At 58.3% G+C, this 25,564-nt stretch overlaps 1 protein-coding gene across 11 annotated transcripts in view; it reads left to right on the forward strand.

The window, feature by feature from the left end:
* Nucleotides 1–25,564, forward strand: part of LRP1 (LDL receptor related protein 1) — a 90,617-nt gene that overhangs the window by 22,483 nt on the left and 42,570 nt on the right. For all 11 annotated transcript variants that reach the window (XR_005934017.1, XR_005934018.1, XR_005934019.1 and 8 more), the window contains 8 exons: nt 3,165–3,302; nt 5,751–5,870; nt 6,794–6,922; nt 7,198–7,461; nt 21,237–21,399; nt 23,225–23,447; nt 23,721–23,910; nt 25,333–25,476. Coding sequence is in view for 8 of the 11 variants with exons in the window: in XM_030036735.2 (XP_029892595.1) it covers nt 3,165–3,302; nt 5,751–5,870; nt 6,794–6,922; nt 7,198–7,461; nt 21,237–21,399; nt 23,225–23,447; nt 23,721–23,910; nt 25,333–25,476 (1,371 nt within the window). In the remaining 3 variants the exon portion in view is untranslated. The remainder of the gene's footprint in view (nt 1–3,164; nt 3,303–5,750; nt 5,871–6,793; nt 6,923–7,197; nt 7,462–21,236; nt 21,400–23,224; nt 23,448–23,720; nt 23,911–25,332; nt 25,477–25,564) is intronic.

The raw sequence follows: 25,564 nt of genomic DNA on the forward strand, positions 1-25,564 counted from the left end.
CTGTCCGCGATGGCTGCTACAGAGCCCAGGAGTCCTGAGCTCCATATTCCCCCATCCTGGAGGGGCACATTGCCCCAGTGCCAAGCCAGTCGGCTAACTGGAAACATACTGGAACATGTTTGACACGCAGCCTGTGTGCAGGGGAGTGATCTGGAATCTGGAGCCCATTAGATTTCTGTTCTTTGGGCACCCCTTGTGCAAGAAGGGGCACGCGTGTGTCAACAGCCCAGAGTTAGTCACTTTGCACAAAACGAACAAATGAAAGGGGATGAAGGTTTCACCTTGGCAGGTTGGGGAACCTTTCTGCAAGGTGTGGTGTTTGTGTGCTCTTAGCAGCGGATTTCGTGGGCTGCTCCTGCTGTGGGAACCTCCCACGCATCTCTGCAGGAGCAGCAGCGTGCTGGGCTGTGGGGTGGCTTGTTGAAGATGTCCTGCTGGACTTTAGTTCTGCAAAGGCTTTGGTGCATTTGGGAGGGGCAGAGGAGAAACCCAGCCTGCTCCATCTGCTCCTCGGGTAGCAATTTGCTGTTTCATAGTCTGGAGGATGGAGGACGGAGGGATGGGTGTGCAAAGGTGTCTGCCTGGGACGTGCTGAGGGGTCTTGTGCAGGATCAGGAGAACCATGGGGTTGGAGCCAGAAGGTCCTGTCCATCCCTCGTCCAAAATCCCCTCGGCCCTTGCCCAGCGGAGCGAGATGGGCTCCTCCGCCATCGCCCTCCTTGCTGCCGGCTGAGCTGTGGGGCATGCAGGCAGCGCAAGCCCTGCCTGTCCCTGGGGCAGTGCCCCCACAACTACCTCCTGCAGAAGGGGCTCAGGCTCAACTGGGGAAGCCTCCATCTGAGAGGAGCCACCCCCAGGCTTTAACCTCAGTCTCCTGTTAGTTATGCCAACTGCGCGCTGCCAACAGCGTGCTGCGGCACAGGGACGGCAGCGGGGTGGTGGGAGATGAGGCTGAGGGAGAAGCATCAGTGCAGCCCTGGGGTGGGGTTGAGCTGCTGGCCTGGAGGCAAGAGCCAGGGCTACCCCCACCTGCCTGGGGTGTTTGTGGTCCCAGCGTTCCTCCCCTGGGGTTTGCAGTCCCTCTTCCACAGCCAGTGTGCTGCTAGGAGCCTTTAGCCCCCACTGGAGCAGCACCTGCTGGGAGCCTGAGGATTAAGGTTAAAAGCATGTCTAGTGTAGCTCGGCAGTGACAGCTCACAGGGAGTAAAACTGAGCCCTTGCTGGCCTGGAGCATGTTGGCGGGGCAGGAACTGTGCTGGATGAGCATGTGCTGGCACACAGAGCGCTGGGCTGGACCCTGCAAGCTTCGTGTGATGTAACACTCCTCTCCAAGGAGAGCTTAAGCTTATTTAGGACAAACTCCATTAGTAGAGTCTTAGATGAAGGTGACTGCTGGTCTCAATAGCTGTCTAAAACGGGACCGTGCCTGGACAAAGCACTCGGTGTGTGATGTGGTGCAGCTGCCCTTCTCGGTGCTCACCTGGTGCTTCGCCTGCTGCAAAGGACAGGGTGGTCCATGGGGAGCTCGGGGAGCTATTTCTGCCACCATCCCTGCTGCAGTGGGGCTGATGTGCTGCCTGCCCTGCTGATGTGGGCAAGGCATAAACAGCCACTGTCTCCTCGTAAAATGGGATTTTAGTATTTCGCTTGCGTGCCGCCGTTGACTCAGCAGAGATGTGTTGGTGGCTCCAGCGAGAGCTGGCGAAATGCTGCGTATTCAGCCCTAAAGCAAAACTTAGGTTTGGGGCCAGGGAGGAGAGGAGAGCCTGCGGAGGGGAGTCAGGCTTTGCAGAGCTCTCTGGTCCTTGTGCCATGCCGGTGGGCCGCTGACGCCGAGCCCGTGCTGTGCCAGTGCAGTGCCAGGGCTTGCCATCAGTGTGTCACCCCCAGGCAGCTGCCTTCCAGCCTGGGGTGAAGCAGTGCTGGAGCCAGGACATCAGTGGAGCTTTTAACGGGGTTTCAGGATGTTAATCGATTTATGGGGTATTTTGTTGTTTGTCTCAATGCCATGCTTCTTTTCAGAGAAGCTTAAAAATAAAGCCTTGCTTCCTTTGTAATTTTTCTAGTTAATAATGGAGATTAAGTCTCCTTGTGTTGCGTAGCCCTGGTTCTTAACAACCCCCCACAAGACTGCCTGCACAGCAGCCTCTTAACAAAGAGCATGTTGGCACCCGAGGGAGTGCTTGGGGCAGCGGGAAGCCGGGGCGGCTGTGCTTGGGGTGCTCGGCGCTGCCTGACCCCATGTGCCCCTGGCCCTCCCAGCAGTGAGGGGTGCCCAGAGTCGTGTGTGTGTCCAGGCAGCCCGGAGTGGATGTGACCCACGGGAGCTTGAAACAGGGAGTCTAGGGCTGCTGAGGTCCGGAATCACCTTCTTCCTGGGATCCCAGCCCGTCAACCCGGCTCTTCCCCAAGGGTGGACAGGTGGCCACCGAGAGCGGTCTCTGGGGCTGGGCAGAGGGTCCCCATCCACTGCAGCTGCTCCGGGTCTCCTTCCTTTTCACATGATGCTCCTGCTTGGGCCACGCGCTGCAGAGGCAACGGAAAAGGGAAAGTTCACTCCAGATAGGTCACGCTTTTCCTCCCTGGGGAGCAGTGCCCGCAGTGGTCCCACCTGCTTTGAAAGGGAAATCCAGTGTCGGTTAATGTCTCCTCCAGGGAGAGCCAGGGATGCTGGCTGGAGGGGGAAGAGCCTGGTTTGAGCCTTTTCTGGTGGCCTTTTCTGGGCTCGAGCTGCCATGGGAGCCGAGAGGATTTGGGACTAGCCTTGCTAGGGGACCTTTTGCTCTGGGGCGCGTGCCGGGCAGGGGAATCCAAACCAAGGAGGATTTAACATACGCCTGGGCAGAGGGTATCAAAGCGCATTCACAGACTTGCTACCGGTGTGGTGATTGCCTGGTGTCAGCTACTGCAAAAATGTTCCCGCCAGCATCCTGGGGAATGTGAGGTTCCCTGAACCCCTGTGTCTGCCTTAAGAGCTTTTACCTGAAATCTCACTCTGCGAGGCCATGTCCAGCAGGTGATGGTCACTGCTGGAGAGCCATGGCAGAGCAACGTGGGGGGACTGAGAGTTCCCTTGAGGTTTTGGGTCTTTCCTCCAGGCGATGGGGTTGCAGAGCTGTCATGCTCTCCCTTTGGTGACAGTTCTGCCTTTTGCTGTCTTGCAGGTCCTCAGAGCAAGGTGTCTCGATGCCAGCCCAATGAGCACAACTGTCTGGGCACGGAGCTGTGCATTCACATGAGCAAACTGTGCAATGGGCTCCATGACTGCTTCGACGGCTCCGATGAGGGGCCGCACTGTCGGGGTAGGTGTCTGGGGGTGGTGGTGGTCAATGAGGGGCTGCGGGTAGGGGGGGCTGCCCCATGAGATACTGCCCTTGCCTCCTTTCCTCCCCCGCCATGGTAAGAGTCATGAGGTCCCTGTTTGTCCCTGGTTTTTTGCCTCTACAGTGCGAGCCCCACATTGGTTTGAACAGCTTTGCGCCGGTGCCACCGTGCTCCGTGCTCCCCTCTCCCGGCTGAGTGCAGCCAGTGCTGGGCAGCTCAGCGCCGGGCTGGCCGGTCGCAGATCCAGAGATTAGCCAGAGCCGCTTGCAAGTGAAATGCCCATCATTCCTGAGCCTGCGGGCCATTAAATAGCTGCATTGTCTCCTGGGTTTAAAAGCTTGGAGGGCTGGGGTTCTGGTTCAGATAAGAGATACCAGTATGTTTTTTTACTAATTTCCAGGAGCTTTGTCCCCCCTCCTGGCCTGTCCCCGGTTGCTAATCCTGCTGGAAAACTCTCCTTAAATCAGTGTGTGCTGGCTTGCTGGTGCGCAGATTAGTCGCTCAGAAATGCGTGTCCTAAGCTGACCCTTGGAGCTGGGTCTCTGCAGACTCTAGGCAAGCAGGGAACATGCTTTTCTCCCCAGCCCTTCCACTGCCTGGGGCGGAGGGCTCCTGCCCTGCTCAGCCTGAACCAGGTGTGGGACACCCTGCCCCAAAGGGCTCCCTCCCACCCGGCCCCGGAGCTGGGATGGAGCTCCTCTCTGCTTCCCGGCTCCTGCGGGAGAAACCCGGGGCGGCTTCTGCAGCTGTGCCCGAGGTGACAATTAATATTTCGCTAAACAGTTCTCGTTACTTAAGTGGGATCTGATTTTTCACAGCTGGGCAGCACGTGACCAGCACACACGAGGCGAGGGCTGGGTGCGGCCAGGCGCCGTGTCAGGACAGTTGCTGTTCGCAGGTTTCAGCACGTTGGGGACATAAGCCTGTGCTAGCGCTTGTGTCGGATGTGAGGTCCCCCCTGCCCGCTCCCTCTGTGGTGGGTGGGAGGTTTGTCCTGCAGAGCTGCTGATGCAGATACTCACCGGGGAGCCTCTGCTGCCCTTGCAGACGTTCACAGAGGTGGAAATGCCATTGGAGCCTCTGTGCTGAAACTCCTGCAGAGTCCCCCTCCTGCAGACCCGGCATTCTTGGGGTTTTTTCTTTTTTTTTAGATGCATACGGTGCTTTAACTGAGAGATAAGAATCTGAAATGGATAGCTGGGCCTGCCAAAGCCGATAAACCCTGTAAACAGCTCAGCTGGGCCCTGCCTGGCTTATTAAATGGTTCCACATGCGGGGGGCAGGATTTTTGCAGCGCCTGGGCACTGCTTCCCTGTCTAGCCCTGGCTGCGGAGGAGGACGTGGAAAGGGCCGGATGGTTTTGGTTCAGAGAGGCTCGTGGCTGGGAGGCTGTGGTTTCCCCTCGACGGCAGATTTGCTGGGACCCAGTTCAATGCCCTCTGAGCACCCGAGTGACCGGTCGGGCAGGGCGAGTAGAGGAGGGAAGAAAATAAAACCCAACCTAAAGCAACCCCCCAACAAAGGGCTGACAGCGTGTCCCTCACAGCAGGCTAAGGAGGCCCGTTGCTAAATGACCTTGGTGAAGTTGGAGGCTGCTGCTGTTTATCAGATGGAGTGAGGCGGGCAGCCCTGGCCTCCCTCTGCCTGTTGGCAGCACTGGGCAGCTTGGGGCTTTATTGGTGTTTATGACGACCGCTAATGGAAATGAAGCTGCGGGAGGCGGTGAGCCGGGCGGCCGCATCTCTGGTCCCAGCTTCGCCCCGGGGCTGCCCGACCCTGACCCTGATCCTGACCCTGGCGCTGGCCCTGGGATGGTGCTGCCTCTGCAGGGGCGCGGGCAGCTGCGAGCTCCGGGCTCTCCAGCGCGTCTGGCAGCTGACCGCCTGCCGGAGCGCTCCTCCGCCGCCTGCACCACAGCATCTCTGGTGTGGAGTGGTCCCCGGGCTGCCTGCAGCCCTGGTTAGAGGGAAGTTGCTGCAGAGAGGACGTGGAGGATAAGCTCGCCCTGAAGTCTTTCCGGGATCCATGTCCCCCAGGGTACTCTGGAGCCGAGTCCCATACCACTCTCCTGCGTGAGGAGCGCTGGCTCTTGGCTGGAGGTGGCCACAACAGGCTCCCAGTGGGAAGAAGTGTTGAGTCAGCAGCTCTGGGGGACGGTTGGGGCTGCTCAGACCCCCCTCTCATGGAGCAGCCGTGTATCCGTGTATCCGTTACGGTTTCCCCTCCCTCTGCTGAGGGTCTGGGTCCTTCCTTCCCCACCAGGGAGCAGGGGGACAGCGTGGGGGTCCCCAGCAAAGCCTGGTGGGGTGCCTGGAGGTCTCCTTCACCCAGCACTGGGGCCCAGGCGTCCATCCTGTCCCTCACCCGAGTGTCCCTGCTTGCACATCGGTGACATCCTCTCTCCTTCATCTTCTCTGTTTCCTCAGAACAATTAGCAAACTGCACAGCCCTGGCCTGCCAGCACCACTGTGTGCCGACGCTGAGTGGACCAGCCTGCTACTGCAACAGCTCCTTCCAGCTGGCCGAGGACAGGAGGAGCTGCAAAGGTCGGTACGGAGTGGGCAGAGCCGTCACCGCCAGCATGGTGCTGGCGGCTTCTCTGGGCTGTAGCTGATGCCGCCGTCGCGGCAGCAGTGCTGGGGCTCAGCCGTGTGGCCAAAGGGACTTGGGGCTTGGCAGACCCTGACCTTCACGGGGGAACACAGGGCTGACAGGACGGGACTCTGCCTCCCTGCTGCCGTGGGGCCCGTTACGTGGATGCAGCTCCTGAAAGCCCGAGTGAGGACTATTGGGAGGGAGTAAGGAAAAGGCTTTGCCTTTGTGTACGGAGTCAGGGGCCATTGCTGGGCTTGTACGTGCTCCCAGTGTCCGTGCCTCAGAGAGGATGCTGGAAAATAGGAGAGGGTCAGCAAGGAGTGATCAGATCAATGCGACGCCTGGAAACAAGTCTTGAAGTGAGAGATTGCAGCAGCTCCGTCTCTCTCATTTATCTGAGCAGAGGTGAAAGGGGCCTTTATCAGCTCCTGCACGCACCTCTGGGGGTAAGAGCTCTCTGGTGGAGACTGCTCTTTCATCTACCAGAAGAAAGAGCAGCATGCAAGCCAGGGGTTTGGAAGCTAAAGATTAGAGAAATTCAGACTGGAAATTGAGGTGCAGATTTTGCAGAGTGGGGGGGAGGGGCAGTGGATAATTAGGCCTTGAAAAAGCTCAGCTGTGAGGCTGGGATTGTCCTTTTGCTGCCTTGCTGCTGATGCTGGAGCAGAAAGCTGGGGGCTGCCCGCAGGTGTCAAGAGGTGATGTTGGCCAGGTATTCCTCTGGAGGCTGTTGTGATGGTCCCTTCAGCTTGGGGATCATACCCTCCCCTGCAGCTCTGCCTTGGAGAAAAGGCGGAGCCTTTGTTCCCTCTTAAGGCAGCTAAGGAGAGATGTTTGCTACTCCAAACCATGGAGTTTTTGTCTTCTTTTCCAGACTTTGATGAATGCACCGTCTACGGGACCTGCAGCCAGACATGCACCAACACGGAGGGCTCCTACACATGCAGCTGTGTTGAAGGATACCTCTTGCAGCCTGATAACAGATCCTGCAAAGCCAAGAATGGTGAGATCCTTGACAGGAGGAGTGTGTTGCTTCTGGGCAGCTCTGCAAACCGTGGCCTCCTGCCGTATGTGTACCCCTGCCCCTGGTTCTTCACATCAGGGTGCTCTTCCCTGAGGACTGTCCTGTGCTACCACGTCCTTGCCCCTGTTGGGCTGCATGTCGCAGTCTTGTTTTCACTGGAGCAGAAGGGCCGGGCTGCAGGCTGATACGGCATTGCAGCCATGAGCTTCAGGTGCTCTGCCATGACCACCCTTCTCCCCTCCTTTCCCTGCCAGAACCCGTGGACCGCCCTCCTGTGCTGCTCATTGCCAACTCCCAGAACATCCTGGCCACCTACCTGAGCGGAGCCCCTGTGCCCAACATCACCCCCACCAGCGCCAAGCAGACCACGGCCATGGACTTCAACTACATTGAAGACACTGTGTGCTGGGTTCACGTGGGTGACAGTGCCTCCCAGACCATCCTCAAGTGTGCCAAGATCCCCAACCTGAAGGGCTTCGTGGAAGAGCGCTCCATCAACATCTCCCTCAGCCTACACCGTGAGTGCCTGCTCCCCTTTGGACCTTGCTCCCAGTCCTTGCTCCCCCAGCCTCCATCTCCTTTTGACAGCCTGAGGATCTCCAGCCAGCGGTGGGTGAAGCAGGGGTGTATTTTGGTAGGAAGCAGCTTTCCACAGGACCAGGCACCAAGTCTTCAGCACAAACATAGCTTTAGGCTTTCCTTCTCCTTCCCTTTTATTATTTCTAGCAAGTTTTGTGGTTTCTTTGTGTAAACGTATGAGGAAAAACGATACAGTGAGGAGTGGAGATGGTACCTGTGTAGCAGGTTCCGGGACGGCAATTCTCATTGCTTCCTCTTTTGGTTTTCACCCTGTGTTTCCCTTGCCAAACCAGGCATTGGTCCCCACCCCAAGTAGTGACTGAGAACAGAATCCCGACAAAAAAGTGCCTCCCATCGGGCGGCTGCATGAGTCACCGGCGTAAGCGGCAAATGGTGGTTTCGTTCCACTTGTGTCTTCCCGGCTGTAATGATTGTGGTGACAGCTCCGTCTCCCGTTTGGGCTTGCTGGTCCCAGTTCAGCAGTCAGAATGGGAAGGAGAGTTACTTGCTGGGATTTTGGTGCTCTTTGACTCAGGCCCGTGTCTATGCCTGCTCTCCTGAGAGCCTCTGCCCAGTGAGGGGTCCCGGCAGAAGCCGTGGGCTTCCAGGCGCCTTTCTTGTGTGCTCTCGCAGGTGCAGAGCAGTGGGGTTGGCGAGGTCCCCCCGAGAGGGGAGGTGGGTGGGTGCCGTAGCCGTCCAGCCAGGATGTGGGAAACTGCTCCCAGTGCTGTGCTGTCACTGATTTTATCCTTTGAAACCACAGACCAAGTGAGTCAGGGTGGAATTGGGGGTACCTGGGGTTTGCAGTGCATCTCCATCAGGTTTTGAAGCCCTTAGATTCCCTGGCGTCATCCTCCCACTGTCTTTCGTCTCCTGAAGTTACGGGTGCTTCCAGGGGGAGACTGTGCACTGCCTGATGCAAGAGGGATCCCCTTCTTCCACAGATGCGGGTGTTGTTACGCAATGAGCAATAGCTAACCTAGCAAATTAGTTGAACATGTATGAACTGATCTTTGCAAATGAGTAAAGGTCTCGGGTGGATCTCAGAGCCGAGGGCGTTTCTCTGCCAAGGGCAATGTTGCGGTGCCCGGCTGCCAAGGGGGAACCAGCCGAGGCTCTGGCTGAAGCGTGGGGCACGAGCCGGGGACCTGCGGGCCCCCGCCACCCCTTGGGCTGTGTTGGGGCTGGGGTTCAGAAGGCTCCAGCTGCTGCGCCCTGCCGAGGGTGTGTGCAGCATGGTTAATTTAAGCTTGCACTGTGTATTTTTAGGGCAGTGTGTATTTTTAGGGAGAGGCCTCACCCTTTGCTCTTGCAGGCGATAGCCTGACATTAGGCAGGACAGGACTCAGCTCTGCTCTCCACTCCCCCCCCAGTGTTTAAGGAGGTCTGCTTTTACGTGCTCCTTCTGGCTCCTCTCTGAAGGCTTCCTCAGGCTGAGTTGTGGTCTGCCCATAGTTCACGGGAGGAGCGGACAGCAGCATCATGTAAAGCTTTGGCTTCGCCCTTCTTCCCATCAAGCTTAGTTTTAACGTTGTAATTTCCTGCAGCTGGGAGCTGCAGTAGAGGCTGTGGTTCGTGGACGGCATGTGAGCTGTGAGCTGCAGGTTGGCCCAGGGGAAGGGAACCGCTGCGATTTGGGTGGGAGGTTTTGGGGTGTTCCTGAAGTCAGCCCAGGTGACTTTCCACAGCCACATCCCCACGCTGGGGGGGCCCTGAGCTTTCTGGGGTGCCTTCACCTGGCTGTGGACGGCGCGAGGCTGAGGGTGCAGCAGCCCCAGGGATCGGTGACCTGGCTCGTGAATCGTGGCTGCAGGAGGAGCAATCATCCTGACCATGAGCAAGTGGTGGTGAGGTGTCAGTGCAGGATCAGGACCTCCAGCACAGACCGCAGCCCCTCCACCATACCCAGATGAGGTCGTTGGCCTGGCAGGCTTTTGGGGCGGTTGTTTGGGCTGCTCCAGCTCCAGGAAGTTAATCTGAGACACGACCTTTTAATTATGGTCACGAGGGGAAGGGAGCTCATAATAAGAGCGTGTTCAAGTCCAAACAAGAAAAGGTGCCTTGCTTTGCTTGGCCTCCTGATTGGTTGTGATAGCTCAGGGTGGGAAGAGGGGAATTCAGCTGACCTGGATGGGAAAGCACCTGCCCTTGCCTGGGGATGAAGGGAGCATTCCCATCCACAGGGAAGTGGGGACCAGCAGCTCCTGCGCATGGTCCCTGCTGCTGTTGGGTGGAGGCTGCTTGCAGAGGAGCTGCAAAGGGGTGCCTCCTCCGGTGTGAAGTATGAAACAACCTTGGGTTTGGGCTGCAGAGCACAACCACACACTTGGGCACTGATTTTTAGCCCCAAGACGTGGGCTCGTGGTGTGGTCGTGCCATTAGCCTACTTCCCTGCAGACTGCACTCTGGTGGGTATGTGCTGCCTGGACAGATGTGTGCTGCCTGGAAACACTGGATTAGCAATAACAATCCAACAGACCTCAGAAGGAGCAAGAACACAGCTCCTGTGCGTCTCCTGGCAGATCTTTCTTCTGCCTGGGGAGGGTGTGATGAAGGGCCTCCATTCACCCCCTCCATTAACTGGCTCTGAGCTGCTGCCTCTGCCCTCCCTTGGGGACGGTGGCAGAGACCTGCAGTAGGGGCATGCCTCAGAGGGTGCTGTGGGTGCTGTTTGTGGCCGGTTGGGGTGCAGAGGGGATGGCAGTGGGCTACCCCGACCTGCTCGTTGGCTACGTGGCACTGGTTGCTTTTTATTCCTATTTCCCAAGGGAACGGTCCTTACACAGTTTTGATGTGTGCTCCTGGCAGGCTGCACAGCTCTGCACTGTATTTGGCAGGCAGCTGCCGGTGCAGGGCTGCGTTCATGCCTGCACGGCCTTGACTGGATCGCTGTGGGTTGGAGATGTGTGAGGAAACGTCCTTATGGGGCAGGGTTTGTTCATGAGCACAAGTTGGAGAAATGAGTTTTCCCCAGCCCTGAGTCTGATGCTGGGGGTTGTGTTGAGGAGATAATGTCACTCCCCCACTCCTCTCTGTCAGGACACTGGAGAGACCTGTGAATCCAATTAGTGGTTTCCCTCTTTATTTGCTTCTTTATGGCATTATCTGCTAACAGCAGGAGACAGGCTTCCCTGGTGCCTGCTGCTAATGGGGCTTGAGTTGGCATCTGATGGGGGAAGACTGATGCTGAAGGGCTGGAAATTAGCAGCCCCCAGCTGTCAGGGGTAGGTCTGGGCTGGTGAGATGTCACAGCCCGGCTCTCATAGCAGCCCTGCTTCCCTGCCTTTCTGTCCCGGCTCCCTTCCTGCAGAGAGATTAGTGTCACTTGTGTTGTGGGAGATGTGTTAAATGAATGCTATTAACAGGGCTTGGCAAGACCAACCGTACTCTGAAGCTTTGCTTTTCCCCTGGTCCTTGCACTGCTAACCCCTTTTTTCTATCTGCAATCTTGAGTACTGATGCACTTTTTCATGGTGACTGTCCCTTGGTTCCCAAATACGCACTGCCCGTAGACATTTTTCACAGGCAATGATTTTCTCAGTTGATCTGAGCTGGCCGGTTCCCTACCCTCAGGTCTTTTTCCAGGGACAAACTAAAAATCAGAGGCTGGTGAAGTCTTCCATCTCTTTCTCTTACAAAAAACCCACCTCATGTTGGAATTGAATTATGTCTCTCCACCATCAGTCAGAGCCGACTGCGGTGGCTGGGAAGCCCTGGGCACCTCTCCAGCATGGAGGTGATAGGGAGGACGCATGGGGCTCGGTGGCGGTGCTGGTGGCCGTGCTGCATGGCCAAGGAAGCCCCTGGCTAGTGCTGCAGAGCAGCCGAACCCACTGCAGGCAGGTGTGGGGATGGCATGGCCCCTCATCAGGCAGGGGTCCAGCTCGTCACCGTCCCTACCGGGAACTTGGAGGTGACACCTTCCCGCCCAGCCCCTGGAGCTCGGCTTCCCTTGGGGCTGCTCCCTGGCTGCTGAGTGCCTGCCGGAGCACCCTCCGGGCTCAGCACTGTGAGGAGGATGGGACACGAGCACGCGTGCGATGGCGTGGGAGCGGCGCAGGGGAGGGCTCGTCCTTGCTGCCAACACTGAATTGCAACAAGGGGAACTTGTCTCGTCCTTCCTCCCTTTCTGCTCTCCCTCTCTCTCCCTCTCCTCTGCTCTGTGTGAAAATCCAGCGCTGTTTTTGACTGGGGAGGATCCTGGCAGGCATTGCACGTCCGCTCACACTCAAGGACAGAAAGGCGCTTGGGGAGAGCCGCTCTTCGGAGTGCACAGAGGCTTTGCTCCACTGGCACCCAGTATCTGCTCGGACCAGTCGAGCATCGCTGCTGCGAGCGGGGCAGCATGGGGCAGGCTTCCGAGACTCCCACAGCCCCCGTCAGCCCCAACCCCTCCAGATCCAGCCTTGCCGCCTGCATGGGGCTGGGGCAGCTGGTGACCGGGGCAGGTTTTGCTCCGAAGTGACAGCACTCGCATACAGGCGTGAAGGAGAGGAGCTGCCCCTGCCCAGCCTCGTCCCTGCGGACCCACCTTGCTCGGTGGCTGATCCCTGACCTCCAGGGACTTTCAGATCCCGTGGGTTTTCTCAACCAGATTCCAGCCTCCACGTGTTTCCCGAGACAATGTCCTCATTTATTTAGAGCTGGGCTTCCAAAGAATTTCAAAGCAAAATAGCACACCAGAAAAAAAAAAAAAAATCTGCTTCCAGGCCTTTGTGCTGCTCAGCCCTCCCAGCTGGGTGGCCCCTGGGTCAGTGCTGCCTCCCCGCTGCAGGGTGCTGCCTGAGCTCCTCGGGCACGGAGGCGAAGGCGAGGGTATGGTGTGGGTCCTGCCCGGGGCTGGGATGGGGCCAGGCGGCTCCTGCCTGGACGCCGGCTGGTCCGTGGCCTAACTCTGCGCTGGGGAAGCAGCAGGTCCTGGCTGGGGTGGTGGTTGCCTTGATTATAACTCCCCCGCTGCCATTTCTGCTAAGATGAACATGTGCAGAAAGCTTGCTGCATCCCATGGCCCGGCTGGAGACCTCCGCTCCCCCAGCTCCTCCTTGCTGCTCAGCTCGACCCACTGCCCATGCCTGCCTCGTCCCAGGGTTGGGGCTGGCCGTTGGGGAGCGCGTGGCCTAGCTGCAGCTTTTTGGGGAGCCCCTGAGCTCTGCCTCAGACCCCAGGACTGGAACAGAGAAGGGTGAGGGAGGCAGCGCTCCCGTCTGCAGTTGGATTTGTGTGCCCTTAAATTGGGTTTGTGCCCCCCTTCCCCGCAGGTGACACAAGAAGGTGGTCGGCCCTCCCTGGGGTGTGCACAGAGGGCTCTGGGGGTGAGAGCGGGTCGGGCGCACAGCCCTGCGAGGAGCCCTCCTTAAGAGGACTCCGTTAACTGGCAGCAGCTTGACCCCATGCTGGCCACCTCTCAGCCTCCGCGGCATTTGTGTGAGCGCTGCAACGGCGGCGTTAAAGCCTCGGCTCTGGCGCGGTGTGATCAAATGATACTCAGCTTTCAGGAAAAGGCAGGAGTGCTTTGCTTTTACTATGGAAAAATACTAAGAACATGTGTCAGGAGACCAAAACCTGGGTTTCTCAGTGGGTCTCCTGGCGGCTCCCCTTTCCCTGCTCTTTCTTTTTCCCCTTTCTCAGCCGACTCGTGACTTTTTGCACGGTCAGAACCAGCAGCTCTGTGGTGCCAGGGTTTGTTTCGCTGAACGCATTTGTTGTGCTGGAAGGTTGCTGGTGCCAGTACTGCTAATTCACGGCCCTAGAAGCCCAGGTGCCCGGAGCTTTGGTTCTCTCCCAGCACAGGGCAATGGCTGCAGGTTTGCTGACGTCCCGCAGTAACGGAGCTGGGGCCGTGCCGGCCTTGCCCTGGCGCTACCAGCGTGAGGATTGCGGCTGGCTCCCAGGCGGAGCGGGCAGGAATGTTGGCTGCTCAGCAGGACGTGTCCAGGGCTGCTGGGAAAGGGCTGTGGAGGTTCCTTGATTTATTATTTCTTGTTTTAAGGTTTGTTATTTTCTTTTTCTTTTATAAAACAAGCCCCCAGGAAGGGGTTTGAAATATCAGGACATTTGATCCCAAGTGCATTATAAACCCTAAACGATAGCAATCTGGCCATTATTAAAATACCTTCCTGGGCAGCATCTATCTAAACAAGCATGTCTAGGAGGTTGTTTTCATTGACTCCATTTCAGCCCTGTTACTCGTAATGACCTGTCCTGTTGCCAATAAGCAGAAGAGCTGTAGGGTTTGGGATAAATTGATTTCAGGGAGATGTTGCTCTGCAGAGGAATCCAAGTACATTACTTTCCCCACTTTGCATGGAAAGCTATTTTTCTTCCTTGCTGCCTCATCCTAGCCAAGAAAGAGGCTCCGATGTGAACTTACTTGGCAAGAAAGCAGGATGATTGGTAATTTCATTTGCTGATTCCTTTTTTTTTTTTTTTTTAACTGTTTATGGGTGTTCTCGTAGCAGCGATGCATGAGAGCAAGGGATGGGTGCAGTGTCTGGGGCCATTGTGCTCATACCAGCGCATCAGCTCTTTGTGTTGGATGGGATGATGCCACGATGATTTTAATCAATCTCTTAACAGCTTGCTGGTCTCTGTTCAGCCTGGAGGTGGATCTGCTGCAGAGACACTCAGGACCGCTCTGCGGCTCTGCCCAGCACCTCTGTCTTTAATTACCCATCAGTATTTCCCCACATGTGGGATGGGGATAAGGTCCCCAATGGGACCGAGACCCCCAGGAGCAGAGTGAGCTGGGCTGGGGTGGTTTCTGTTTCTCTCTGAGATTTGCTCAGCGGTCCGAGGGTAGCAGCATCCCCGTGTCGGGAGGGGATGGCTCTGCGGTGCTCGGGCTTGGCCAGATCTGCTGCCGGAGCTGCCGTCTCCCTTCCTCGTGGCCACGCTGACTGCCCAGGCTGCAATGGCAGAGTGGGGAAGGGTCTTCTCTGCCTCCCCCTTCCTGGCATGGGGAAGCCCCGTGCGGTATCCCCCCCACCGCAGCGAGAGCCGCTCCCCTCTGTATCCCTCCGGCCAGCCCCGAGGCGTCAAGTGTGGGGCAAGCTGCATTCCCACGTTGCTGGAGACAAAAGTGTGAAATTAATGTCCTGAGTAATTGGGATCCTCTTGTGCACAGGGATGGGTTTGATTTTGAATGGACAGGAGTGTGTTTATACCTGCACACATCTTTCTGTCTGTCCCGCACTGCCGCCTGCCGTGCTTGTGCTGGGTTCACCGTGCTGCGGCCGAGCCCTGCGGGGATCGTCTCTGCCCAGACTGGCCCTGTTTTTGCTTTCTTGTCCCCCCGCCCCCCAAAATCATCCTGATGACAGTTACTCAGGTTCCCGTTGAGCCTGTGTCTCTCTCCTCTCATCCAGAAGGAAGCCAAGTGCCCTGTCCCTCCGTCGGCCTCTGCTGAATATTTTTGCCCATGGAATGGCCTCATTAAGGCAGAGTAATTAGCGGTCCCTTGGCTGCCCTCCACGCAGCTGAGATGGAGCTTGCTCCATCTCTGTTCCTGTTCTTCCCACCTCTGGTGCCACAGCCAGGCTCGCGCAGGGATGCTGCGCAGCTGAGTCCAGCTGTGGGGAAGGGGGCAGGTTTGGGACCGGGGAAGAGGCACAAGCTGTCTGACAGGAAGGTGACGAAATGCTGCCCCAAGTGTCCCCCCCAAGTAAGCTGGAGGCTGTGTCAGCCTGGGGCTGCACCCAGCGCTGGAGAGGTGCCAGTGGCCCCGAGCGTTTCCCTTAGGATGCGGCTGTGATGCTGTGCTGGCCAGGGTGGGGGTCTGAGGCACGGAGACAGTGCGAGCTGGGGGTCCGCGCAGCCCAGGGCTCCCTGGGGAAAGGTGATGCTCTGGCATCTTCCATTAACTGGCAGTCCCCCGGGGATGGCAGGCTGGGGCTTTCCTCCCACAGCGCCCCAGTGACTGGGGGGCTGTGCAGCCCCGGGGGGACCGGTTTTACCTCCTGGGGAGTGTTTGGCTTGCACGGGCGTGCGTGTGCGCAGAGGCCACAAGGATCCTTCCGAGCACCGAGTCAGATGTCCTGGATGTGGGCCACCAGCTTCCACCCAGCGGCTCCTCCTCTGAGCTAAACAGCTTAACAGAGGGGGTTTTAAATTTATTTACTTTTTAGCCTGGTTTTCTAAGGAAACAAGGCTGACGTGATGGCGGTGGCTGTGTGTGCCGGTGTCTGTCCCATCCACCGTCCCCTCCTCCCTATCTCGGAGCTGGCAGCAAGGCTCGAGGTGACGGCTCCTCGCACAAGGAGGTGTCTGTTGCTGGGGGCTGGGGGGGGCTGTACTGGACCCTCGAGGGGCATGGGCTGCCCGTCCGTCCCGCGGCCGGCGCCCTTCGGGGCTGGAGTTTGTCTTCGTGCCTGTCCTGTTAACATACTTCTAATTAAGGAAAATTGTCCCCAGGAGCAGTGTTTATCCATGGAGTATGTTGCCGCTACAGAGACGGTCTTGTTCTCCGGGGGAGAGGATGTCTGTGGAGGGAAGAGACAGAAATTCCTCCAGATTATGGTATTATGTAAATGTATCAAACGGATCATTCCCTATAAAAAGGAAAGTAGGAAACCAATGTATTTGAGAAGCCCTGGGGACTGCATTCCTGACGAGCCTCCGTTCCTCTTCTGGAGGCGTTTTTGAACCGAAACATTCGGCAACTTCTCCAAGCTTTTTTTCTGCAGCAGCCGCGTGTTGTTGGCTCTCCCGGTGCCCGGTGCTGCGGGGCGTGCAGTGCGGCTGCCTGCCTGGGCTTCTCGCTGGGTGGCAAGTTGGACACAGCCCCCCCTCACCCCTTGGGCTCTGGCTTGCGTGGGTTTTGCTGGGAGCAGGAGGATGCAGCGCCGACTGCCCTGGGAGGCTGCTCTCTGGGCGGCTTCTCCGCTTCTGATGCGGCACGGACAAGCAGTTTTGGTGCGTTGTCTGCTTGGGCTGTGAACCGCACAGTTATCCATGTGTGTTTCTCTGCGGCTGGTCACTGCAGCCCAAATGCCTTAGGCACTTCACCGTAGCTGAAGCAAAAAATGTGGGCTGTTCTTAGTAGATGCACTTGGATGTAAATATTCTTTATTTAAAAACAACATGCAAATGTCAGCAGCAGAGCTCAGTCCAGCTCTTTTATCTATCCCGTGCGCTGGGGTAAGGGTGGAAACGCACTTCAGCAGAATGGGGGCAAGGACCTCTGTGCCTGGCATTGGAAGTGGTGATGCTTTCAGCTGCTTCAAAGGAGAGGCTTGCAAGCAGGGTTCCCAGCAGAGCTGGGACCTCTCCTGACCAGTGTCCCTGTCCTGCCCTGCGCCAGACACCCCATGGGGAGTGCTCCTTTTAGAGCACTAAATTGAGAAGTGGGATTTCTTCCAGGCTGCTGCAGTACAGAGCACTTATTTCCAAGCTCTTTGCACCTTCACCACTATAGGTGGTTTCTCTTCTTCCACGCTTAACTGTGCAAGAGTCAGGGCGAGCTGCTGAGTTGCATGCATCTTAATTGCAGCTGTTTCAGAACTGTGTCGAAATCCATGTTTTAGTCTGAGAGAAAATTGCGCATTTCCTTCCTCCTTGTGTCAGGCCACAATTGATGTATTTGCAGACTGCACAACAACTGATTCATGCAGAGGAAAGTTATGTGCTGGGTCAGCAAAGCTCGTTCCCCAAAAAACCCACAGCCTTGCGGTGCTTGACTAGTCGTGGGGTAAATCAGATGCTCCATGGCTAGGGTTAAGGGAGGGAGAACCACTGGCAGGAGCTGCTGTGGACAGCCGTTGAGTTGGGGCACACTTGTGTCAAGGAGCTATTTGAGTGGGACAGGGTGCTCCCAGCCCCATCAAGCACAGGATGAAATTGGAAATGGGGAGGGGGAAGGTTATTGCTGAGAGTGCCTGGGAGGACTTGTAAGAGTTGACAGTGCCAAGAACTTCTTGGGTGGAGGCTAGGTGCTTCTGCTGCCTCTTGGGGCAGTTGCTCTCCCTGAGCGTGCCCTGGTAGTGCTGTGACAGGTCTCAGCCCGGTGTCAGAGGAGTCTGGGCTGGAAGGGACATGTGGGAGCCTGCTCCTCCAGGCAGCTGGCCCCAGTGGTGGCTCCTCAGGGCCTGATGGCCCCAGAGGCTGCTTCAGCTTCTTCCACTGGTGGCCACGAGAAGGAAAAAGGAAAATCCAAGCACAGTGTCACATAGATTATTTTGTGGCAGGAACTTCAGCAAAAGTCAGGACCACTGGGTTTGTGTTCATTTGAGCGTGAAACCAGGAAACATCTGCTCAGGGTGGGTTTCGGAGTTTGCTGAAGTTCCCACTCCGCCTTTGTTGAGCAACGTGCCACTTGCACGCTGGTGAACTTCATGGTGCTCCCTCTCCCCTCTGTCCTCCCTTCCTCAGCCCTCTCCCCACAAGGAAGGCAGTGGTCAAAGCCCACTTCAACCAGCGGTGTTCCTGGCCCGTGCCTCTGAGTGGAGCAGGCTGGCTGGTGTGGACGGCGGCTCGCCGGCCTGACAAGGTTGGTCAGCTTCTTCCAGGAAGAGCCTTTAAAGTTGACATTCCCTGTTCTCTGCCCCCACAAGCTCATTTTCAAACACTAGCAAGTAAATAAATCTTGGGAAATTAGTTTTGCATGTTGCAATTGCTTGCAACACCCAGCCATGGTTGAGCAAGGAGGAAGATTTGACTCTGGGATGGGAATTGGTGGGGGGGATGCACTTACCAGCCAGCCCCGCTCCGCTGCTGGGAGCTGCAGGCAGGAGGAGAGGGGTGGCTTCTTCCTTCCATGAAAGTTGTTCACAGGACCCCTCTCGTGCCTGGAGACAGGCTGGTCCCTGCTGGTGCCCCTGAACTGGGTCCTCGCGCACGTCTTGCCGGTCATGGGTGGCCGTAACACACCTTCCCTGGGCACCCGATCTCCTGCCAGGGGACGCGCGGTGCCTGGACAGGGAGAGACCGCGTCCCTCACTCCTCCCCTCTCCCAAAGCCGAGTGGTGAGTGGGGGGAGAGCTCTCTGTGGGCTAACGCGAGGGGTTAAAAATAGACCTACGCTAAATTAGCTTCCACTGAAAGTTCAAGAGGAAATCCAGGTTTAGCTGAGGCTACAAGAAAGAGCTGAAAATAATAATAATAATAAAAACTAATTCCTGCAAAGGAGGGGGGAGGATGGCGAGCAGGGAGAGAAGGAGCAAGCTGAAAAACAAAAGCCTTTGAGGAGGGTAATGCTTTCCAGCTGCAAAAATACAGCCTGGGAGAAGAGCAAGTGCTTGCGTCACCCCCAGCTCTCTGGCCCAGCGCTGCCCCGCTCAGAGCTGGGGCCCGGCTGGGAGACCCCTGAGAGGACCGGGACCGTCTCCTCTGACAGGGAGAGGTGAACACCGCAGAAATGGGATGAGGGAAGCTGCGGGCCCCAGGAAGCAAGCAGCTGGAACCTATAGCTTGTTTTGGCCATTTTCCCTTCTGATTCCCGTTTAGCCTTTGAGTGCCGTGTTGGTGAACTTCCTCCGCGTTGGACGGGCTGGATGCGGCTCCAGCTCAGCAGGATGCGGCCGGTGAGGTGGCAGCAGCCCCATGACGCCAGGGGCTTTTGGGGGAGAGCGATGGGAAAGGAGGACCGAGGTGTGGGTGAGCGCTGGTGACAGGGCGGTGATGACCGGGCCCCCTCCTGGAGGAAGGCAGTGAGGAAAAGTCAAAGCCTGCAGCCAGTGGGGTCTGCACCCCTGTGTGGGGGGCGAGGGCCTCCACGCCGTCCTGCCGGGCGCTCCCCGTCCACCCCTGCTTGGATTGCTCCCCCGGTCCTGTGACTCTGACTCAGCCACGCAGGCACCAGCCAAGACCTGCTTTTTTTTGGGGGGGAATTCTTGCACATCCCTTTGCTGAAGCATTTCTCGCCCAAGCAGGGCTGCGTGCGTGTGCGTGGCTCCACCGCCCCCTCCCCTTGTCAGAGGGGTGAATCAGGGCTGGTGGAGGGAGGGCAGGCGCTGGTCCAGGCAGCGTGACTCAGGCTGCCCTATCTCAGAGGCAGAGCACAGCCCTCGCCTGCCCTGCACCACCCCCGTGCGCCTTTTTAGGTGGTTTTCTCTCAGCACGGAAACTTCTATCACCAGTGGGCACCTAGGAGCTGGGTCAGGGGGTGTGGGGTCTCTGGCCAGACCAGGAGCCCAAACTTTGCCCCTGCTGCACCGCCGGCTCTGGCACATTGGGCAGCGTGGCAGGAGCTCTGTGCGGGCCTTCGGCTCAGCTGGTTTGATGCTAACTCCTTGGCTCTGGCTGTTTCCACTTGTTTTTACGAGATGCATCATGCTGGGTGGTGGCTGCGGGTGCTGCAGCCTCGCCCTTCTGGAGGGGGAGGGTGGTTGGTCACCAGCTGGCCATCGCCGCCGGCAGGACGTCCCCATCCCTGGTGGCACGGCCATGACACGAAATGCTCGGTGGAGGCGTGCAAGCAAGCGAGCTGGCCTGGATAACTCGGGGACTTGGGGTTCGGGTTTGTGCTCGGACAGGGCACCCCCACACCCCTGGGTGCTCATCAGTTGGGTCTCGTCAAAATCCAGGCAGCGCTTCAAGGTGCTACAGCAGGGAAGGGCTTGATATCATCAGGCTGAACCCTGCGAGCAGGGGGAGTGTGGGGCGTTGCAAAACGTCCTGGCTTGATTCATGTTTTCCCTCCCTCCGCGCTCCCGAGCTTCTGCGCTGGTTAATAATTCAGTGGCGTCTGGCCCTGCTCCTACGGGGCTGTCTGGGTCTCGATGTCCTCGGGGTGGTCGGGCTGTGGGGCTGCTGCTGCTCCTGTCCCTGCTCTGCCTTGCCCGTGCCAGCTGTGAAGCCGAGCCGCGGTGCTGGCTGTGTTGGTGTGGGGGTGGTATGGGGTCTCGGGGGGCACTAAGCGAAAGGACAGGCCTCCAGAGCACTTGGCATCTCCCAGAGCCTCTAGGAGCTGCAGCCCGTCACCCTGGCCTTTGGCCTGGTGCTGGCAGGCGGGTGGTGGGGGCTGAGCAGCACCGAGAACTGACCTGGTTGCAAGGAAGGAATTTGGGTGCATTGAGTTTATCGGATTTAACAGGCTTTCACTGGTTTAATTAAATACTTAAATGCTGCGTGCCAGATGCCGTCTCTCACCTGCTTCAGGGCTCAGGGCGTCCCTGCAGCTCTGGATTAGCGCTGCCCGCTCTGCCTGGGCTGCCTTGCCCGAGCGGGCCTCTGCTTGCAGCCCCGGGCTGCTGCGGTCCCTCCCTGCACTGCCATGGGCATGGGCTCAGCAGACATTTGCTGTCCCGATGCTGCGGTTTGAACGTCTTCCCTTTCTGTGCTACTCAACTTTCCAGGAGCCAGCGTTTGCGTCCCCCCCTCCTTTGGTGCCCACCTTGCAGAGCCTTCCCCCTGCTTGGGCTGGTGTTCCCGCAGGATGCTTTCCTGGCTCTGTGTGATGGCTCTGTGTGATGTCTCTGACAGCGCTGCCTTTTGCAGCTGGGCTGCCTGGGGGGTGGCGGGTCCCGTCTCCCTCGGGAGCAGAGGACAGGTTTGCTGTGTCGATCCACACGGGGCGGCCAGGGCCAGGTCCCTGGTGCAGTGCAGATCACAGCTCCGTCGTGGCTCACATGGCCTTGTTCCTCAGCTACGTTTGTGCTTGAGATGCCTGGTGGGCTGGGACGTGGTCAGAGACCCCGTGCACAGGCACACAGGGGGCTCCTGGCTCCCTCCCTCCCTCCCTGCCTAACCTCTCCTCACCCCCCCCTCTCCCACGGCCCAGATGTGGAGCAGATGGCTATTGACTGGCTCACGGGCAACTTCTACTTCGTGGATGACATCGATGACAGGATCTTTGTCTGCAACAAGAATGGAGTCACCTGTGTCACACTGCTGGACCTGGAGCTGTACAACCCCAAGGGGATAGCACTGGACCCAGCTATGGGGTAAGAGTCCTGCCTGGGGGTGGGAGGGCTCGGCGTTGCTGCCTGGACCTGCACCAACAATTTGGGGAGGTGGAGCAAGCCAGGCGGGTCCAGCTGCTGCAGTCAAGTTGGGTAGCAGGGATGCTGCTGGGGAAGTGACTTGCCTGCCTGCGAGGGCTCCTCTGGGCTTTAGCAACAAGTGAATCACAGTGTTTTCTTTCCCTCAGCTGAGACTGGGGCCATGTGCTGTAGGGTAGTCGTGGCAGCAGTGTTTTAAGCATCCCACTGGTACCAGCCAGTTTTGGAGGAGGTGAAGGTTTGGTCCTTAGGGATGGGTCAGAGCAGCCTGAGCCTCTGCCCAGCTGGCACTGCACTGGGAACAGACACTGGTGTAGAAGCAGAGCTGGACCAGTGCGGCACGGGCACATCAGCATCTGAACCTGGGTCTTCTAATTAACTGTTCTTGGTGACAGCTGGCAAGCATGTGGTCCTTCCCTCTGGGGCTGGTGGGGTCTCCTGTACCTGCACGCCCGTGTCCAGAAGCCCCTCTCTGGAGGAGCGCTTCCCACTCTGCCTGGCCTGGGCAGTGGCTTTGCCGGTGCTCGGTCCTGCAGGAAGGACCTGGCCAGGCTCAGGACAAGCTGCTGCTTCCAGCTTGTGGCTGCGTGGTTACAGCTCTGCACTGGCTTTCAGGAACTGAAACAGTCAGATACTTGCATGGATTGAGCAGCTCCCCTCATGCCTATTTATATGGGGTGCTGCAGTCAGATGGTAACTCTCAGGCAGCTGCCTTTTGCAAAATCCCGTGCATGGGGAAGCTGGGATGCTGAATCATCGGCACAGCTCAGGGCACGTGCGACAGCCGCTGGACCCCAGGAGCAGGGAGTTGGTATGGCCGAGGCCACAGTGGGCGGAGCGGAGTGGCGTGCAAGATCCCACTGGGCACTTACTGTGAGCATGGTCTGGCTGCTGGGCATGGGTGCAGGGGAAATCCCACTGCCCGGCAGGGAAGTCTGTGGGCGTGCGAGTGCGGTCTGCCTAACCTGACAGCACGCTCCGTCCAAGGGTGCTCACCTGTGCATGCTGCAGGGTCCCAGTAAAACCGGTAAAGAGGACATCTGCCCCCTTACCTGCTGCTTTCCAGATGGGTGCTTTTATCCTTGCTTGAAGGGAGAGAGCTGATGTTATTGAGCAGAAAATCTGAATTATTTCTTTATAAATAACTATCATGTACCAGCCTGGAGAGAGACTCTGGCCTTGAACAGGAAAGGTGCAGACAAGTCCCACGGGCGACTTGGGCTCTGCAGCAGAGACCCAGCATGGCCCGGGTGCTCAGGGCGGTGGTGCCGAGCGCCGGCTCTGGGCTGTGCCTTGCCTGGGAAGTGCTGTGCCAGGAGCTGCTGCCGCAGGCAGGACGGCTCTTGGACACACAGCAGATGGGCAGATGTATCAGGTTGTGTTTTAACATGTCAGCTGGTGGAGGGCCCTGGACCTCTTCCTGGTGACACCAGCAAATCTGGGTTCAAGCTTTTGTCTGCCTGTCTCAGCATCTCTGCCCGGGTTGCTGCGGCTCCTCTGAGGTCCCCCTGCTGCCGTGCCTGGCAGCAGGTGCAGGCAGGTGCTGTGAGCCTGTGGCACAGCTGGGCCGTGCAGGCAGCGAGAAGCTCCCCTGGACCAGCCCTGGCTGGGAGCTGCTGTGGTGGACCCCAGCCACCCTTGTGCTGATGGGGGCAAGCCCATGTCTGCAGGCACGAGTGTGCGCCGTCTGTGTATCTGCATCTTCCCTCTCTCCGGGCTGAACGTGACATCCAGGCTCTGAGCTCCCACGTTTGCCCTTCTCACGCAGCAAAGTGTTCTTCACCGACTACGGGCAGATCCCCAAGGTGGAGCGCTGCGACATGGATGGGCAGAACCGCACCAAGCTGGTGGACAGCAAGATCGTCTTCCCCCACGGCATCACCTTGGACTTGGTGAACCGGCTGGTGTACTGGGCTGACGCTTACCTGGACTATATTGAGGTGGTGGACTACGAAGGGAAGAACAGACATACCATCATCCAGGGCATCCTGGTGAGTGGGGCCAGGGGGAGGTGGGGGGGGGGGGCTAGAGGCATGTCTGAGCTTGGCCTGCTGGGGGGCTCTGGTCCACAGGCTTGGCTTTGCTGGTCCATCAAAGTAAAGGGGTGAGCTGCTGAACACCAACCAGTTCTGCAGCACCTGCCTGCCAAGCCCAATCTCGTGCCCGAAATGAGGCAGAGACGGGATCGGGGGCTTTGCACGGCTCAGAGTCGGGGTTCTCACGTCTCCTCCTAAATTCCTTGTGGCCTGCGCGGTGCCTTCCAGATTGAACACCTCTACGGGCTAACTGTCTTCGAGAACTACCTCTACGCCACCAACTCTGACAATGCCAATGCCCAGCAGAAAACCAGCGTCATCCGGGTCAACCGCTTCAACAGCACCGAGTACCAGGTGGTGACGCGGGTGGACAAGGGAGGAGCACTGCACATCTACCACCAACGGCGCCAGCCCACAGGTGGGAGCCCGGCCTGGGAAAAGCAGCTTCTTGGACCCCAAAGGCTGGGTGGTGATGGGGACAGGCTGCACCTTCTGAATTCCTTCTCCTAATGGGGCCAGACACCCAGGAAGGGTTCTCTTGCCCAAGAGCCTCCATCAGTAGCACCTTGTGGCCCCAAGGAGCCATGCTCAGCCAGGGCCTGACCCTGTCCCCTCACTCCTAGCTCCCCCCAACCCCGTGAGCTCTGTGTGCCTGGGCCGGGGTCTGCAGTGGGAGCCTCACTGCAGGGGACGGCAGCAGAGCGAGGGGCACTGCCAGAGCCTGCCCAGGGGTGCCGAGTGCTGGGCAGGCCAAAATGCGCTGGCCCAGGGACAGGGACGGAGGAGCCAGCTGCCCAGCTGTGGTCCACAGGGACTCCCCGGAGCTGCCGTCCTGCTAACAGCGCTCCTTGGCCAGGGGCTTGGGTGGCATTCCTGCTCCCCAGGCAGCCAGGGGCCAGCCTCTCGCTGGGCTGCCACACACCCTGGGGGTGCCCCTGGCCCCTGCTATCGCTCCATCTCCTCCTGCGAGAGACACGGCAGCCATCCCCATGAGCTGGGCAGCTGCAACATGTGGTTGATCGATCACGTCTCGCTGGAAAGTTCAGAGACATTGGAGAAAATGCGGCATCTTGAAATATTAATGGCTCCTTTTGCAGTGCCCACGTGCTCTCGGTCCCCACTGCCGGCATTGTTCACCCTTCGAGCAGGGCCATGCGCTCCCGGGCACCAAGGGATTTCAAGGGAGTTGAAAGGCTTCAGAGCTGCAGGCACCGTCCCCTCCCCGCATCCATCCCTGTCTGCCTGCTCCACCCCCAGCACCTTCCTGCAGTTAATCAATTTACTCATTTAAAATCCTCTTAGCAGCCTGCTTGGCATTTTCCAGAATATAAAACTAATTAGGAGATTTCTGAGCAGTGAAGGAGTGTGATTAAGGGGACTCTCCAGGCTGGTGCTGGCCGTCCCCGCACAGGGGCTCATCCTGCCAATGTTGTCTGCAGAGTGGCCGGGCATCCCTACTCTTGCCAGGGCCCGTGAGGGCTGCGCTGGCAGGATGGAGGCAGCGTGGACCAGTGGCTGTGGCAGCGTGCTGGGACACGCCATGCTGGTTTCTGCTCTGCAGTGATCCTTCATCTTGGGCAGGTCCTTTTCCATCCCTGCGTTGTCTGTCCTGTGCAATGCTCAGCCCCAGGCTGACTGGCCAGGACCTCTGGGGGGAAGGGGCCCCCCTAAAGCCCAGAGAGCCGGAGTTTTGCCAGCAGTGCTCATGAGACCGTCTCCACATCCCTGCTGTTGCAGACTATTGTCCCCTTCCTGGCCGGCATGGACCTGTGGCTGGGCAGGACATCTCTGTGCTGCTCTGGTTGCCTCTGGCTGCTGGAGCCCACACTCTGTGTTGCAGTGAGGAGCCATGCCTGCGAGCCGGATCAGTTTGGCAAGCCGGGAGGCTGCTCGGATATCTGCCTCCTCGGGAACAGCCACAAGACCCGAACTTGCCGGTGCCGCTCTGGGTTCAGCCTGGGCAGTGACGGGAAATCCTGCAAAAGTGAGTCCTGGCCTTCCCTGGAGAGCTGCAAGACGGGGCAAGGGGGCTGGCAGAGGACAGAGGGACTGGGGTGGGCAGAGGCGCTTGT

Source organism: Aquila chrysaetos, chromosome 15 (genome assembly GCF_900496995.4).
Source record: "Aquila chrysaetos chrysaetos chromosome 15, bAquChr1.4, whole genome shotgun sequence".
Taxonomy (NCBI): Eukaryota; Metazoa; Chordata; class Aves; order Accipitriformes; family Accipitridae; genus Aquila; species Aquila chrysaetos.